The sequence below is a fragment of the Bombina bombina genome, chromosome 6, assembly GCF_027579735.1.
Source record: "Bombina bombina isolate aBomBom1 chromosome 6, aBomBom1.pri, whole genome shotgun sequence".
Taxonomy (NCBI): domain Eukaryota; kingdom Metazoa; phylum Chordata; class Amphibia; order Anura; family Bombinatoridae; genus Bombina; species Bombina bombina.
In genome coordinates this window covers 797986447-798003478 of record NC_069504.1, presented here as the reverse complement: position 1 = coordinate 798003478, position 17032 = coordinate 797986447, and the positions used below count along the sequence as shown (strand labels likewise).

The 17032-nt window shown below is 40.7% G+C and overlaps 1 protein-coding gene across 1 annotated transcript in view; it reads left to right on the top strand.

The window, feature by feature from the left end:
- Positions 1-17032, top strand: part of LOC128664634 (matrix metalloproteinase-21-like) — a 146087-nt gene that overhangs the window by 41693 nt on the left and 87362 nt on the right. The window contains exon 3 of the mRNA XM_053719449.1: positions 3189-3666. Coding sequence (XP_053575424.1) covers positions 3189-3666 — 478 coding nt within the window. The remainder of the gene's footprint in view (positions 1-3188; positions 3667-17032) is intronic.

Here is a 17032-nt window from a genome sequence, read left to right as displayed (position 1 = left end):
TGTAGCATGATAGATTCTGGCTACCTAGTGCCACAAAATTTATATTGAGTTTTCCCTGTATGATATAGAGATTCCATGTATTAATCTCTCTAATGTATAAGGGTCTTTTTCCTATGTCAGTATCATATGTATTATTCCTTTATCATGTATGTTTCATTTTCTTTGGTTTTAGTATAGCACTTTTATATGATATTTTTTCTCATATTAATGCGACTCGTTTATTTAGATATATGTTTGGTTTTTCATGTATCTTTCTCAGTTTTTTCTTTGTTTTATTCAATAAAATCAGCAGAGATAGAATCAACAGCATAGGTCTCAGGATTGTCCTTACACATTGCTGTGTCTGTTTCTAGTCCTTGAGGGTGTCCTCTGGGTGGCTAGTTTGTTTGTTTATCAAGACGGGAGAGAAGACAGAATCCTCCTCATCCTTTAAATCTGAGCAGGCCTAGTCCTCATGGAGTCATCCTTGGAACTAGGACAAGCAATCCAAACTGCCTTCCGCTGAGTCTAATCCAGTATGAAGAATTCGCCCCTGATCCAGTTCTCGAGTCAGGTAGGGGGCGGACTTTCCTTTTTTCAACAGACTTGGATTGAGTTGTCCAAGAAGCATAGGTAGTGGAGGAGTCTCCCAAGGTTCATTATAGGATCCAAATCTGGCCTTCCCAGAGGAAGATTTTCCTGTCAAGATTATCTACTATCCAAGTGAAGTGAGAGGCCTTCTTAAACTTAGTAAAGGTCCTTCTGGGGGTGATTGTTCCAGTTTCCTGACATGGAACAGAGTCAAGGTTGTTACGCTAACCTTTTTGTGAGCTGTGGACATAGTATCCCAGGGTTATCAATCAGGAGAGAGCTTCTGTCATTCTAATAGCTCTTGCATGAATGTCAGGATGGCCGAATAGTCCAAGGCACTGCATTCAGGTCGCAGTTTCCTCTGTAAGCGGGAGTTCGTATCCCACTTCAAAACCTTGCAGGATCTGGTTCATTGATCTAGTGTCGATGTCGTCTCTTCCACCTTGGAGGTTTCCTTTGAGGAAGGACCTTCTAATTCAGGGTCTATTCCTCCATCAAGGTTTAGAATCTCTGAAGCTGACTGCTTGGAGACTGAATGTCTAGTCCGGTCTAGACATGGTTTTTCTGAGGCGGTCATTGATTCTATGCTTCAGGCTTATACATTTGTTACTCACAGGATTTCCCATAGGGTATGACGTTAAATACCTTTTTTGGTGCAAATCTAAGGTTTCTCCTGGACCCGGGCAAATTTTATATTTCCTTCAGGATCGCCTGGAGAAAGATTTGTCAGTCAGTACTCTGAAGGGTCAGATTTCTGCACTGTCTATTCTTTTACCATTGTCTAGCAGATTTTCCAGATGTTCAAACTTTTGTTCAGGCCCTGGTCAGAATCAGGCCTGTGTTTAAACCTGTTGCTCCTTCTTGGAGCCTTATAACATGTCTTAAAGTTTTGCAGCAGGCTCCGCTTGAGCCGATGCATGTTGTTGTTATAAAGTTGTTAACTTGGAAGGTTTTGTTTCTCCTTGCTATTCTTCTGCTCGCAGAGTTTCTGAGCTTTTGCTCTGCAGTGTGATTCTTATTTTTCATGCAGATAAGGCGGTTCTTCGTACTAAATTGGGGTTCCTCCCTCAGTGTCGGATTGAAACATTAATCAGGAAATTGTTGTTCCTTCTTTTTGTTCTAATCCTTCTTCTTCTCGTAAGGAACGGCTTTTGCATAACTTGGAGTGGTGCGTGCTCTAAGATTTTTCCTTCAAGCTACTAAAGATTTTAGGCATTTTTCTGCCCCTTTTTTGTTGTTTTCTATAGAAAGCGTAAGGGTGAGAAGGCCACTTCTACTTCTCTTTTCCTCTAGTTAAGAAGTATGATTAGTTTTGCTTATGAGACTGCTGGACAGCAGCCTCAAGAGAGAATTGCAACTCATTCCACTAGGGCTGTCTCCTCTTCTTGGGCTTTCACAAATGAAGCTTCTGTGGAACAGATTTGCAAGGCGGCAACATGGTCCTCTTTGCATACTTTTTTCAAATTCTATAAATTTGAACCTTCGGGAGAAAGGTTCTTCAAGTGGTGGTGCCTTCTGTTTAGGTCCTTCTGCCTTGTTCTCCCTCCCTGTTCATTCCGTGTACTCTGGCTTGGGTATTGGTTCCCACTAGTAATTGGAGTGACGTTGTGGACTCTCCATGTCATAGGAAAGAACAAAATTTATGCTTACCTGACAAATTTCTTTCCGGACATGGAGAGTCCACGACCCCGCCCTCTTTTTCATTATGATTAGGCAGTTTTTTTGAGTAAACCTCAGGCACCTTTTCACCCTTGTGCTTCTTCTTTTTCCATTTTCCTTCGGCTGAATGACTGGGGATTATGGGTAAGGGAAGTTACACTTAACAGCTTTGGTGGGGTGCTATTTGCCTCCTCCTGCTGGCCAGGAGTTGAATATCCCACTAGTAATATGAATGACGTCATGGACTCTCCATGTCCAGAAAGAAAGAAACTTATCAGGTAAGCATACATTTTGTTTTTAATATTTCTATAATGTGCCTTAAGATAACTTCTTCAAGTGTGCTAACCCAACACAGGGTTAGACCTAAAGCGCACAACCCGAAGCGTGTTACGCATATTTTACATTCTAATGTTCTTCACATAGATTTTTTTTTTAAATTTTGATTATTAAATTCAATATTTATTTATTTATTTATATATATATATATATGTGATAATATTAATGTAAAATATATATCTATGCCTATATATCTATAGGAATAGATATTTAGGTATATATAGAAATAAAAATAAAAATTTCCCTGTATGTGAAGAACTTTGGAATGTGAAATATTATTACCCCCTTTCAGATTAGCGCACGAGCGATAAGCGTTTTTTTTCTTTCTTCTGTGCTCTTCATTCAAGTCTATAGGGAGAAAAAGTTATCGCGGTCACGATATCCGAGGTACGTCTGGTTTTGCGTGCGTCTGGTTTTGCACACGTGCAAAAGTTTTAATTTCACCTTGTACTAAGATTACTTCTAGTGGTGTTTTTGTTCTGAAGTAATACTCCCCCCCCCCCCCCATTTTCTAGATATAAATAAAGGCTTTTCTTTGTCATTTTAATACAAGAGAATACAAATAGAATTTGGGTGGAGCTTTATGGTGTTCTTATACTACCTGGATGTTCTTTATATTGCAGATATCCCTTCACAAAGAATGGGAGAGATTACCAAAATGGATGGCACAGACTTCTTTGCATGGACAGTTACAGAAAAGAGGCACCGAGCCGGATACCGGTACCCTCACAGCAGTTAAGACAGAGACCATAAATGAGTCTGTTAGTAAAAGCATTCCTGAACCTCATACTCTGCTTAACATGACTATTCCTATTTGTACAGATACAAAAATTAGGAAGAAGAATGGAGTGATACAGAGGTATAAGCGTGCCAGGCAAACAGAACTACCATCTGGTGTAGTTCCAGGTCTGGCATTTTCCAGACAAAGGTTACATTGGCTGTTGATGCCTGAGGGATATAGCTTACACTTGACACTGGAGGAGCAGAAACGCACCTTAAGGTTGGCATTTCGACTGTGGAGTGAGGTCATCCCAATATACTTTGAGGAACGATCTTTGGTATCCCATTCTGGTATTGAAATCAGGGTGGGGTTTGGCACAGGTAGGGAAGCAGTTTTTCCATAGCGTATGGTGGTGGTGTATAGGGAATAGATCATGTATGCTAACATTATATGCATCATATTTTTCTTACAGTCACATATCTCTTTATGCATGTTTTCAAGCACTGGACTAGGCTGACCAATGATAGTGATAGTTGATAGTGGATGCCTAATTTTAACATTTTAAAGGTTTATTTTAAAGGGACAATCTACTCCAGAACTGTTATTGTTTAAAAAGATAAATAATCCTTTTATTACCCATTCCCCAGGTTTGCATAACCAACATGGTTTTTATTAATATACTTCTTACCTCTGTGATTATCTTGTATCTACGCCTATACAGACTGCCTCCTTATTTCAGTTCTTTTGACAGACATGCATTTTAGCCAATCAGTGCTTACTCATAAATAACTCCACGGGAGTGAGCACAATGTTATCTATATGACACACATGAACTAGCGCTTTCTAGCTGTGATAATATTCAACCTTCAAGGGCATAGAAAATAGCATATGAGCCTACCTAGGTTTAGCTTTCAATAAAGAATACCAAAATAACAAAGCAAATTTGATGATAAAAGTAAATTGGAAGTTGTTTGAAATTGCATGCCTTATCTGAAGCATGAAAGTTTCTAAAAATGCTTGTATAGTAGACCAGTTATAGTAAATACAAAATATTCATCTTGCGTTTCCATTATTCACCCTGTATGTATAAATATCACCTGTAAAGCACTCTGGTTTCGTGTTTCGATAATATTTGGCAGTATTCTTTCATTGCTTAACCCTCTTAAAAAGAGAAGGTAGGGTTCAGGGTTACGCAGCTTAGTTCTTGAAACTTGACTAACCAGCAGTCTTCATATATACCAACATTTTTAGAGCATATAGAGAAATTATCTGTGAAGGTGCCCCTCACCAGAAGCCCCCCCCCCCCCCCCATTATATTATTTTTTTTGCCTATTTTTCTTGCACTGTATCTCTAAAAAATCCTCCCCACTGTCCCAGAGTCTTTGGCTGGCAAACATTCTGCAAATCCCTGATCCTGCAACATGTTACATTATCAGAAGAGAGAGCCACACTCCTGAGATAGAACAAAAGCTAGAATAACTTCCATGTCTGTTCATTTCCATTGCAACTCAGGGTGCATACTATGCCTTTTCACAGACAAAAAAATATCCTGTAGCATTTCAGTCTGACCCTGCCCAATGACAGTCCAGTGCCGAAATACCAGGCAATTCCTCTCTGAACAAGAGAAATAACTACCCCAGACAATCGTTTCAGCCTCATTTGGGCCTCGTCAGTGAGGTGCAGTTGTATCTCTCTAAGGGCAAGTGTGCAAGGAGTCCACGTCTGGTTTCCCCCATTACTCTTAGGGAGACCCAAGAGTAATTTGCATAAATATCAGAAGAGAGAGCCGCACTCCTGAGATAGAACAAAAGCTAGAATAACTTCCATGCCTGTTCATTTCCATTGCAACTCAGGGTGCACACTCTTTTAGCACACTATGCCTTTTCACAAAAAAAAAATATCCTGTAGCATATCAGTCTAACCCTGCCCAATGACAGTCCAGCGCTGAAATACCAGGCAATTCCTCTCTGAACAAGAGAAACAACAACCCCAGACAATCGTTTCGGCCTTCTGTGGGCCTCGTACTGTGAAGTCAGGATCAAACTAATATACTTCAGGAAAGGTTTTTCTCTGTGAAAGGCACATGTTGAGCAAAAAGAGGCTACTTCTTGGGTGGTAACTAGCCATAGAACAAGCTATTATGCTATTGTTCGTTCTCAGGTTGAGCGCTTCTCTCTTTTTATTTATGCCAATTATGACACTTAGGGAAGTCTCCCTAAGTGTGATGCGGGAATCCAGACGTGGACCCGTTGCTCAGTGTGCCTAGAGGGATATGGCTGCACCTCACTGACAAGGCCCTCAATAGGCTGAAACGTACGTCTGGGGTTTTGCTGTTTCTCTCGTTCAGAGAGGGATTGCCTGGTATTTCGGGACTGGACTGTACTGTGAAGTCAGGATCAGACTGATATGCTTCAGGAAAGTTTTTCTCTGTGAAAGGCACATGTTGAGCAAAAAGAGGCTGCTTCTTGGGTGGTAACTAGCCATAGAACAAGCTATTATGCTATTGTTCGTTCCCAGGTTGAGCGCTTCTCTCTTTTTATATATGCAAAACATGCTACATTGTAAGTGCAGGAAATAATTTATGTCTATGCCTAAGGGGCCACAGCAGAGGAGATAAATAAACATATTTAATAGGCCTTTCAATGGGTTTGCCAACAATTGCAAAATAAATGCGCATTTTAGCACAACGATGGCCTAGACGCAATAAAACTCATTCATCAAACTAATATCACACTGAAGATATCACAACTTGAAAATTGTGGAATTCATAAAGATGTGTACCCGCCCCTAGTCACAACGGCAAGTTGCATGATCAGTTCTATTATAATCAATGGAGCTGCCTCTATCTTGCAACTGATAAATATGTATAGAATAATAGAACAAGTCCCACTGTCAAGGATACCAGCATCAAAAAATCTATTTCAATACATTACTAAAGAAACTTTAAAGAAAAATTAAAAAAACGTCCTCTATAAAACAGTTTGCATGAAAGAAAACTTGAAAACAGGAAAAGAGAAAGCTATGTCATCTAGGAAATAAGTGTTACAGTTGTAATTATTTCCTTTCTGCATTGCTAGCGGGTCTTGTTTGCTGTGAGACATATCACGTAACACTTAACACTACTATATACACTAAAAGGTATGTGAACACCTGACCATTACAGCTATTTGAACTTGTTGTACATCCCAATTCCAGTATCATGTGCATTAATACCGACCTGCCCCTCCCCCCCATTTGCAGCTATAAAAGCCTCAACTCTTCTGGGAAGACTCTCCACAAGATTTAAGCATTTCAACTCATCCCAAGGGTGTTCAGTGGGGGTCAAGTTTCTCCACAACAAATTCATCAAACCATGTCTTCATGGACCTCAATTTGTGCACAAGGGGCAGTCATGCTAGAACGGGAAAGGGCCTTCTCCAAACTGCTACCACAAAATTAGAAGCACCCAGACCATTATCCTTACTCTACCAAACTTTACAGTCACTATGAATTCTGGTAGGTAGCATTCTCCTGTCATCCACCACATCCAGACTCTTCAACACTCCAGGCAGGACTTTGTATTGCTCATGTTTATATGAGGCTTGTGTACAGCTGTTTGGCCATGAAGCTCCCGACACACAGTTCTTGTGCTGATGTTGCATCCAGAGGCAGTTCCACAGTTAGTGATGCAACAGATGATAGACGATTTTAACGCATTACACGCTTCAGCACTCAGCAGTGTTGCTCTGTAAGTTTCGTGGTCCACCATTTTGTGGATGGGCTGTTGTTGCCCCTAGACACTTCCACTTCACTTACAGTTGACTAGGGCAGATCTAGTAGGGCAGTACTTTTACAAACTGACTTGCGGCATCATATGACAGTGTCGTGTTTAAAGCCAATGTGCTCTTCACTATGACCCATTGTGCCCCCAATGTTTGTCTTTGACGATTTTATGACTATGTGCTGAATTTTATGCATCTGTTAGCAATGGGTGTGGCTGAAACACCTGAAATCAATAATTAGTAGGGGTGTCCACATACTTTTAGCCATATAGTGTATATTAATGCAGGAACACACGCTAATGGAACACTAGATAAGGTTGGTACATCTATTTTAAAAATGTCTTCATTGAACCTAAGGTTTTATTAGATATAAAGTTAGATAAATATACTGTTTGAGGTGCAAGGAGATGATTACTGGCCAAGGAATGTATATATATATATATATATATATATATATATATATATATATATATATATACTGTATATAGTAAAAGTTATCTATTTTCAGTGATAGCTTTTGCTGTGCCTAAATCATATGGATGTGTGGGTCATGCACCCTTATTTAAATACAAAAAGATGCTTAGAGAGCAATATTTGAGACCTTTGATTAAACCAGGACAAAAAAATGAATTTAGTAGGTGTAAAAACATAAAGATTAAAAAATCTGGGATGACACATAAAGTATTTCATGATGCTCATGTTAGGCAATTTGAATTGGGATTTATTCAAAATGTTATTACTTTTTGTATTTTTCTATTGTTAAATAAAAAAAATAATTCTCACACAAATGTAACAATAATAGTAAAATCTGACTGTATTGGTTTGCAGATAAGAACAATAAACCCCATTGGGATTGCCCATAATTTCCTTTTGAATTAAACATTTTTGTTTTAGGATTCAGATTATACATTTTTAAGCAGTTTCCCAATTTACTTCTCTTATCAATTTTGCTTCATTCTCTTGGTATCCATTATGGAAGGAGCAGCAATGCATTACTGGGAGCTAGCTAAACACATTGGTAAGTCAATGACAAGAGGCATTTATGTGCAGCCACCAATCAGCAGCTGCTCCCAGATCCTGTGCCTATCTAGATATGCTTTTCAGCAAAGGATACCAAGAGAACTAAGCACATTATATAAAAGAAGTAAATTGGAAAGTTGTTTAAAATTGTAAAACTGGGTTTCATGTCCCATGTATACTCTTATGTTATTTTTATGTAAATACTAGGCATTCCTGAATTCTCTCACTGCATTTGTCTTACCACCGCTACTAGACTTCTATTTCATGAACAAAGTACCCTTTCTGTAAAATGTTTTTTTTTTTTTCCAAATTACTCCTGAACAAAGTACCCTCACAACCTATTCTGCAGGTGTCCGGTGCATAACTATTGTAGTCTCAGAGGTTTAAATTGAGACCCGACCTGCACCTTTAAGGGGCCCATCTTGCACTTCAATCAGTATTGGCAACCCAGGCCTACCCTTTGGGCAGGGCACTGGCTCTGGCACTTTGAGGTGCCCGACACTCAAGGGACTAGGCATACCAGGCATTTAGCCCACCCACCCATTTAAGTAGGAACTGGGGGACAAGCCCCTGCAGAGTTTTTAAACATGATAAACGTGAACAATGACAACATGGATCATTAAGAACTGTGTGTATATGTCAAGGCTGCGCATTGGCCTTGATGAGTGTCCCACAAAAGGGGGCGGGGCAGGGCTGAGCTGGGGGCCCCATAAATCTGTTTGCCCAAGACCTCGCAAATACTAAGAGTGGCCTTGGTGGCATCCCTATAGAGGGGTCTGGTGAGTCCCAGACTCCTGCTGCATCATGTCTGGCTCCTCTGTATGCCCTCATGGCAAATAGGACTCACAAGATAAGGTTTTGGATTTGCCTTAACAAATTTAGTGACAGAGCTGTACAGACGGACTCAGCTTCTGCTGAGAGAGTGCTGTTGAAATTGGGTTCCTGCTACAGCCTTTTTTCCCCCAGGTGCCCAGAGACCTTTTTATTTTTTCACCATGTACCATGTTGTAGCCCTCTTTTGAACAGTTTCTTGTTCTGTTATATCCTTCTGGCGATACAGTTTCCATAATTTTACACATTATTCAAGATAAAGAGCAACAATAAAGTAGAACAATACCTTTTCTGATGCTAATACATCTTCAATACAAACAAGAATTCTACAAGCCTTATACACAGCATCACTAAATAATTGACCAATACTCAGATCATCTAAAATAATAATACGTAAATCACATTCCTCTTTTGTTACTGCCAATAAAGTGCCATTGAGTCTATAAACATGCTTTGGGTTTTTACATACTTAAAGGGATAGTCTAGTCAAAATTACATTTTCATGATTCAGATAGATAGGCAATTTTAAGCATCTTACTTATTTACTGCTATTTTCAACTTTTCTTCGTTCTCTTGGTATCTTTATTTTAAAAAGCAGAAATGTAAGCATAGGAGCCGGCCTGTTTTTGATTCAGCACCTGGGTAGCGCTTTCTGATTGGTCTCTAAATGTAGCCACCAATCAGCCAGTGCTACCCAGGTTCTGAACCAAAAATGGTCCGGCTCCTAAGCTTATATTTAAATAAAGATTCCAAGAGAATGAAGAAAAAATGATAATTAGAGTAAATTAGAAAGTTGCTTAAAATTGCATGCTCTATCTGAATCATGAAAGTTTAATTTTGACTAGACTATGGGGCATATCTATCAAGCACCTTATAAAGCTTGACGCCCGTGTTTCTGCCGAGCCTTCAGACTCGCCAGAAACACAAGATATGGAGCAGCGGTCTAAAGACCGCTACTCTGTAACCTGTCCGCCTGCTCTGATGAGGCAGACAGAGATCGCCACAATTCAACCTGATCGAGTACGATTGGGTTGATTGACACCCCCCTGCTGGCGGCCAATCTGCAGGGGACACAAGAGCTGCTGGTGCAATGCTGAATACAGAGAGCGTATTACTCTCCGCATTCAGCGAGGTCTGTCGGACCTGATCCGCACTGTCGGATCAGGTCCGACAGACCTTTGTTAAATAGGCCCCTATCCCTTTAAAAGACCATTAAATGAAGTAGAATTTCAACAGTTCCATAATAAAAAGACAATACAAAACCACTTACCCTGCATTTTAAATGAGCAGTACATTTAAACATTTACAGTATTTTAATTTGCAAGCTCCATGTATCATGTGACAGCCATCACCCAATCATAGACTCATATACTTATACAGTGTAAACTCTTGCCAGGGCCGTTTCTAGAGAATCTGGCTCCCAGGGCAAAATTCCAAAATGCGCCCCCCTCACAGATTCTTAAGTCCCCCTCCTAGACCTTGCATGTCACTCTGTAATTTAGAGGTCAGCTCCAAAGCAGCAGTGCACTACTGGGACTTAGCTGAACACATCTGATGAGCAAATGACAAGAGACAAATGTGTATTGCGGCCAACCACCAGTTAGCTCCTAGTAGTGCATTGCTGCTGATAAGGATATGTACATATGCTGTTCAACAATGGATACCAAGAGAACAAGAATAATAGAATTGCCTTAAATTTTTTTGGTGTATCCTGAATTATGAAAGTTTAATTTTGATTTTCCTGTCCCTTTAAATATGTCCTTTTTCTACTACAATGTTTTCTCTTGTAAGGTGTATCCAGTCCACGGATCATCCATTACTTGTGGGATATTCTCATTCCCAACAGGAAGTTGCAAGAGGACACCCACAGCAGAGCTGTTATATAGCTCCTCCCCTCACTACCATATCCAGTCATTCTCTTGCAACTCTCAACAAGCATGGAGGTAGTAAGAGAGAGTGGTGAAATATAGTTAGTTTTTTTTCTTCAATCAAAAGTTTGTTATTTTTAAATAGTACCGGAGTTGTGCTATTTTATCCCAGGCAGTAAATAGAAGAAGAATCTGCCTGAGGTTTCTATGATCTTAGCAGATTGTAACTAAGATCCATTGCTGTTCTCACATATGTCTGAGGAGAGAGGTAACTTCAGCGGGAGAATGGTGTGCAGGTTACTCTGCTATGAGGTATGTGCAGTTATAATTTTTTCTAGAAATGGAAAATGCTAGAAAATGCTGCTGATACCGGATTAATGTAAGTTAAGCCTGAATACAGTGATTTAATAGCGACTGGTATCATGCTTACTCTCAGGGGTAATACCCTTTTAAAATTGCAATATAAAATGTTTGCTGGCATGTTTAATCGTTTTTATATATGCTTTGGTGATAAAACTTTATTGGGGCCTAGTTTTTCCACATGGCTGGCTTAAATTTTGCCTAGAAACAGTTTCCTGAGGCTTTCCACTGTTGTAGTATGAGTGGGAGGGGCCTATTTTAGCGCTTTTTTGCGCAGTTAAAATTACAGACTGAGATATCCAGCTTCCCTCAGAAATTCCCTGAATGCTATAGGACATCTCTGAAGGGCTCAAAGGCTTTCCAAAATCGTTTATTGGGGAAGGTAGGGCCACAGCAGTCTGTGGCAGTTTGTTGTGACTGTTAAAAAACGTCTATATCGTTTTTTTGATCCGTTTTTTGAACTAAAGGGTTAATCATCCATTTGCAAGTGGGTGCAATGCTCTGTTAGCTTATTACATACACTGTAAAAATTTCGTTTGATTTACTGCCTTTTTTCACTGTTTTTCAAATTTTGACAAAATTTGTTTCTCTTAAAGGCACAGTAACGTTTATTATATTTGCTTGTTAACTTGATTCAAAGTGTTTTCCAAGCTTGCTAGTCTCATTGCTAGTCTGTATAAACATGTCTGACATAGAGGAAACTCCTTGTTCATTATGTTTAAAAGCCATGGTGGAACCCCCTCTTAGAATGTGTACCAAATGTACTGATTTCACTTTAAGCAATAAAGATCATATTATGTCTTTAAAAAATTTATCACCAGAGGAATCTGACGAGGGGGAAGTTATGCCGACTAACTCTCCCCACGTGTCAGATCCTTTGACTCCCGCTCAAGGGACTCCCGCTCAAATGGCGCCAAGTAAATCCAGGGCGCCCATAGCGTTTACTTTACAAGACATGGCGGCAGTCATGGATAATACACTGTCAGCGGTATTAGCCAGACTACCTGAATTTAGAGGTAAGCGAGATAGCTCTGGGGTTAGACGAAATGCAGAGCATACTGATGCTTTAAGAACCATGTCTGATACTGCCTCACAATATGCAGAAGCTGAGGAAGGAGAGCTTCAGTCTGTGGGTGATGTTTCTGACTCAGGAAAGATACCTGACTCTGATATTTCTACATTTAAATTTAAGCTTGAACACCTCCGCGTGTTGCTCAGGGAGGTTTTAGCTGCTCTGAATGACTGTGATACTATTGCAGTGCCAGAGAAATTGTGTAGACTGGATAAATACTATGCAGTGCCGGTGTGTACTGATGTTTTTCCAATACCTAAAAGGTTTACAGAAATTATTAATAAGGAATGGGATAGACCAGGTGTGCCGTTCTCTCCCCCTCCTATTTTTTGAAAAATGTTTCCTATAAACGCCACCACAAGGGACTTATGGCAGACAGTCCCTAAGGTGGAGGGAGCAGTTTCTACTTTAGCAAAGCGTACTACTATCCCTGTTGAGGACAGTTGTGCTTTTTTAGATCCAATGGAATAAAAATTAGAAGGTTACCTTAAGAAAATGTTTATTCAACAAGGTTTTATCCTACAGCCCCTTGCATGCATTGCTCCTGTCACTGCTGCTGCGGCGTTCTTGTTTGAGTCTCTGGAAGAGGCTTTACAGGTAGCGACTCCATTGGATGACATACTTGGCAAGCTTAGAGCACTTAAGCTAGCCAATTCTTTTGTTTCTGATGCCATTGTTCATTTGACTAAACTAACGGCTAAGAATTCTGGTTTTGCTATACAGGCGCGCAGGGCGCTATGGCTTAAATCCTGGTCAGCTGACGTGACTTCAAAATCTAAGCTGCTTAACATTCCCTTCAAGGGGCAGACCCTATTCGGGCCTGGTTTGAAGGAGATTATTGCTGATATCACTGGAGGAAAAGGTCATGCCCTTCCTCAGGACAGGTCCAAATCAAGGGCCAAACAGGCAAGGCAGGTGCGGCATCAACTTCCTCTAATGCAAAACAAGAGGGAACTTTTGCTCAGTCCAAGATGGTCTGGAGACCAAACCAGACCTGGAACAAAGGTAAGCAGGCCAAAAAGCCTGCTGCTGCCTCTAAGACAGCATGAAGGAACGGCCCCCTATCCGGTAACGGATCTAGTAGGGGGCAGACTTTCACTCTTCGCCCAGGCGTGGGCAAGAGATGTCCAGGATCCCTGGGCATTAGAAATTATATCCCAGGGATATCTTCTGGACTTCAAAGCTTCCCCCCCAAAAGGGAGATTTCACCTTTCACAATTATCTGCAAACCAGATAAAGAGAGAGGCATTCTTACACTGTGTACGAGACCTCCTAGTTATGGGAGTGATCCATCCAGTTCCAAAGGAGGAACAGGGACAGGGTTTTTACTCAAATCTGTTTGTGGTTCCCAAAAAAGAGGGAACCTTAAGACCAATTTTGGATCTAAAGATCTTAAACAAATTCCTCAGAGTTCCATCATTCAAGATGGAAACTATTCGTACCATCCTACCTATGATCCAGGAGGGTCAATATATGACTACAGTGGATTTAAAGGATGCTTATCTTCACATTCCGATACACAAAGATCATCATCGGTTTCTCAGGTTTGCCTTTCTAGACAGGCATTACCAGTTTGTAGCTCTTCCCTTTGGATTAGCTACAGCCCCAAGAATCTTTACGAAGGTTCTAGGGTCGCTTCTGGCGGTCCTAAGGCCGCGGGGCATAGCAGTGGCCCCTTATTTAGACGACATCCGGATACAGGCGTCAAACTTCCAAATTGCCAAGTCTCATACGGACGTAGTACTGGCATTTCTGAGGTCGTATGGGTGGAAAGTGAACGAGGAAAAGAGTTCTCTATCCCCACTCACAAGAGTTTCCTTCCTAGGGACTCTGATAGATTCTGTAGAAATGAAAATTTACCTGACGGAGTCCAGGTTATCAAAGCTTCTAAATTCCTGCCGTGTTCTTCATTCCATTCCGCGCCCTTCGGTGGCTCAGTGTATGGAAGTAATCGGCTTAATGGTAGCGGCAATGGACATAGTGCCGTTTGCACGCTTACATCTCAGACCGCTGCAACTATGCATGCTCAGTCAGTGGAACGGGGATTACACAGATTTGTCCCCTCTACTGAATCTGGACCAAAAGACCAGGGATTCTCTTCTCTGGGGGCTATCTCGGGTCCATCTGTCCAAAGGTATGACCTTTCGCAGGCCAGATTGGACAATTGTAACAACAGATGCCAGCCTCCTAGGTTGGGGTGCAGTCTGGAACTCCCTGAAGGCTCAGGGATCGTGGACTCAGGAGGAGACTCTCCTTCCAATAAATATTCTGGAACTAAGAGCGATATTCAATGCTCTTCAGGCTTGGCCTCAGTTAGCGACTCTGAGGTACATCAGATTTCAGTCGGACAACATCACGACTGTGGCTTACATCAACCATCAAGGGGGAACAAGAAGTTCCCTAGCGATGTTAGAAGTTTCAAAAATAATTCGCTGGGCAGAGATTCACTCTTGCCACCTATCAGCTATCCATATCCCAGGTGTAGAGAACTGGGAGGCGGATTTTCTAAGTCGTCAGACTTTTCATCCGGGGGAGTGGGAACTCCATCCGGAGGTGTTTGCACAATTGATTCATCGTTGGGGCAAACCAGAACTGGATCTCATGGCGTCTCGCCAGAACGCCAAGCTTTCGTGTTACGGATCCAGGTCCAGGGATCCCAAGGCGATGCTGATAGATGCTCTAGCAGCGCCTTGGTCCTTCAACCTGGCTTATGTGTTTCCACCATTTCCTCTGCTCCCTCGACTGATTGCCAAGATCAAGCAGGAGAGAGCATCAGCGATTCTGATAGCACCTGCGTGGCCACGCAGGACCTGGTATGCAGATCTAGTGGACATGTCATCCTTTCCACCATGGTCTCTGCCTCTGAAACAGGACCTTCTACTTCAGGGTCCTTTCAACCATCCAAATCTAATTTCTCTGAGACTGACTGCCTGGAGATTGAACGCTTGATTTTATCAAAGCGTGGCTTCTCCGAGTCAGTCATTGATACCTTAATACAGGCACGAAAGCCTGTCACCAGGAAAATTTACCATAAGATATGGCGTAAATATCTTTATTGGTGTGAATCCAAGGGTTACTCATGGAGTAAGGTCAGGATTCCCAGGATATTATCTTTTCTCCAAGAAGGTTTGGAAAAAGGATTGTCAGCTAGTTCCTTAAAGGGACAGATTTCTGCTCTGTCTATTCTTTTGCACAAGCGTCTGGCAGATGTTCCAAACGTTCTGGCATTTTGTCAGGCTTTAGTTAGAATCAAGCCTGTGTTTAAACCTGTTGCTCCACCATGGAGCTTAAATTTGGTTCTTAAGGTTCTTCAAGGAGTTCCGTTTGAACCTCTTCATTCCATAGATATCAAACTTTTATCTTGGAAAGTTCTTTTTTTGGTAGCTATTTCCTCGGCTCGTAGAGTCTCCGAGTTATCTGCCTTACAATGTGATTCTCCTTATCTGATTTTTCATACAGATAAGGTAGTCCTACGTACCAAACCTGGGTTTTTACCTAAGGTGGTATCTAACAAGAATATCAATCAAGAGATTGTTGTTCCATCCTTGTGTCCTAATCCTTCTTCGAAGAAGGAACGTCTATTACACAATCTGGACGTGGTTCGTACTTTAAAGTTTTACTTACAAGCTACTAAAGATTTCCGTCAAACATCTGCTTTGTTTGTTGTCTACTCTGGGCAGAGGAGAAGTCAAAAGGCTTCGGCAACCTCTCTTTCTTTTTGGCTAAGAAGCATAATCCGCTTAGCCTATGAGACTGCTGGACAGCAGCCTCCTGAAAGGATTACAGCTCATTCCACTAGAGCTGTGGCTTCCACTTGGGCCTTTAAAAATGAGGCTTCTGTTGAACAGATTTGCAAGGCGGCGACTTGGTCTTCTGTTCATACTTTTTCAAAATTCTACAAATTTGATACTTTTGCTTCTTCGGAGGCTATTTTTGGTAGAAAGGTTTTACAGGCAGTGGTACCTTCCGTTTAAGTACCTGCCTTGTCCCTCCCTTCATCTGTGTACTTTAGCTTTGGTATTGGTATCCCACAAGTAATGGATGATCCGTGGACTGGATACACCTTACAAGAGAAAACACAATTTATGCTTACCTGATAAATTTATTTCTCTTGTGGTGTATCCAGTCCACGGCCCGCCCTGTCATTTTAAGGCAGGTAATTTTTAAATTTAAACTACAGTCACCACTGCACCCTATGGTTTCTCCTTTCTCTGCTTGTTTTCGGTCGAATGACTGGATATGGTAGTGAGGGGAGGAGCTATATAACAGCTCTGCTGTGGGTGTCCTCTTGCAACTTCCTGTTGGGAATGAGAATATCCCACAAGTAATGGATGATCTGTGGACTGGATACACCACAAGAGAAATAAATTTATCAGGTAAGCATAAATTGTGTTTTTTCCAAATATATTGATATTATCTAAAAATATCTTTATATCTTTTACTAATTACCATTATATTTATACTTTCTTTAAAGCCATGCATATTTATTTGTTTAATGCATATCGATTCCTTTTAATTATTATCCACAATGTATCTACAAAACTTCCAATAGACTTTAAAGTTGAACTTTGCAAAAAAGTCTTCAGGTAAGATTTTCTAAAGGATTGCAATATGTCACTGGGTGTATTTGTAACATATTTAGGGGTCTATTATAATTATTTAGAAAAGTTATAACAATTTTTTTTACAAACTTCACTATTAAAGTCTATGAGATTTTTGCACATAAATAATTTGATAAAGAACTGTAATAGCTGTTTATTTTTCAAATATACTATACACACAAGCAGTAATAGACAAAGACATTCACACACAGACAGAAATAGACAGAGAATGC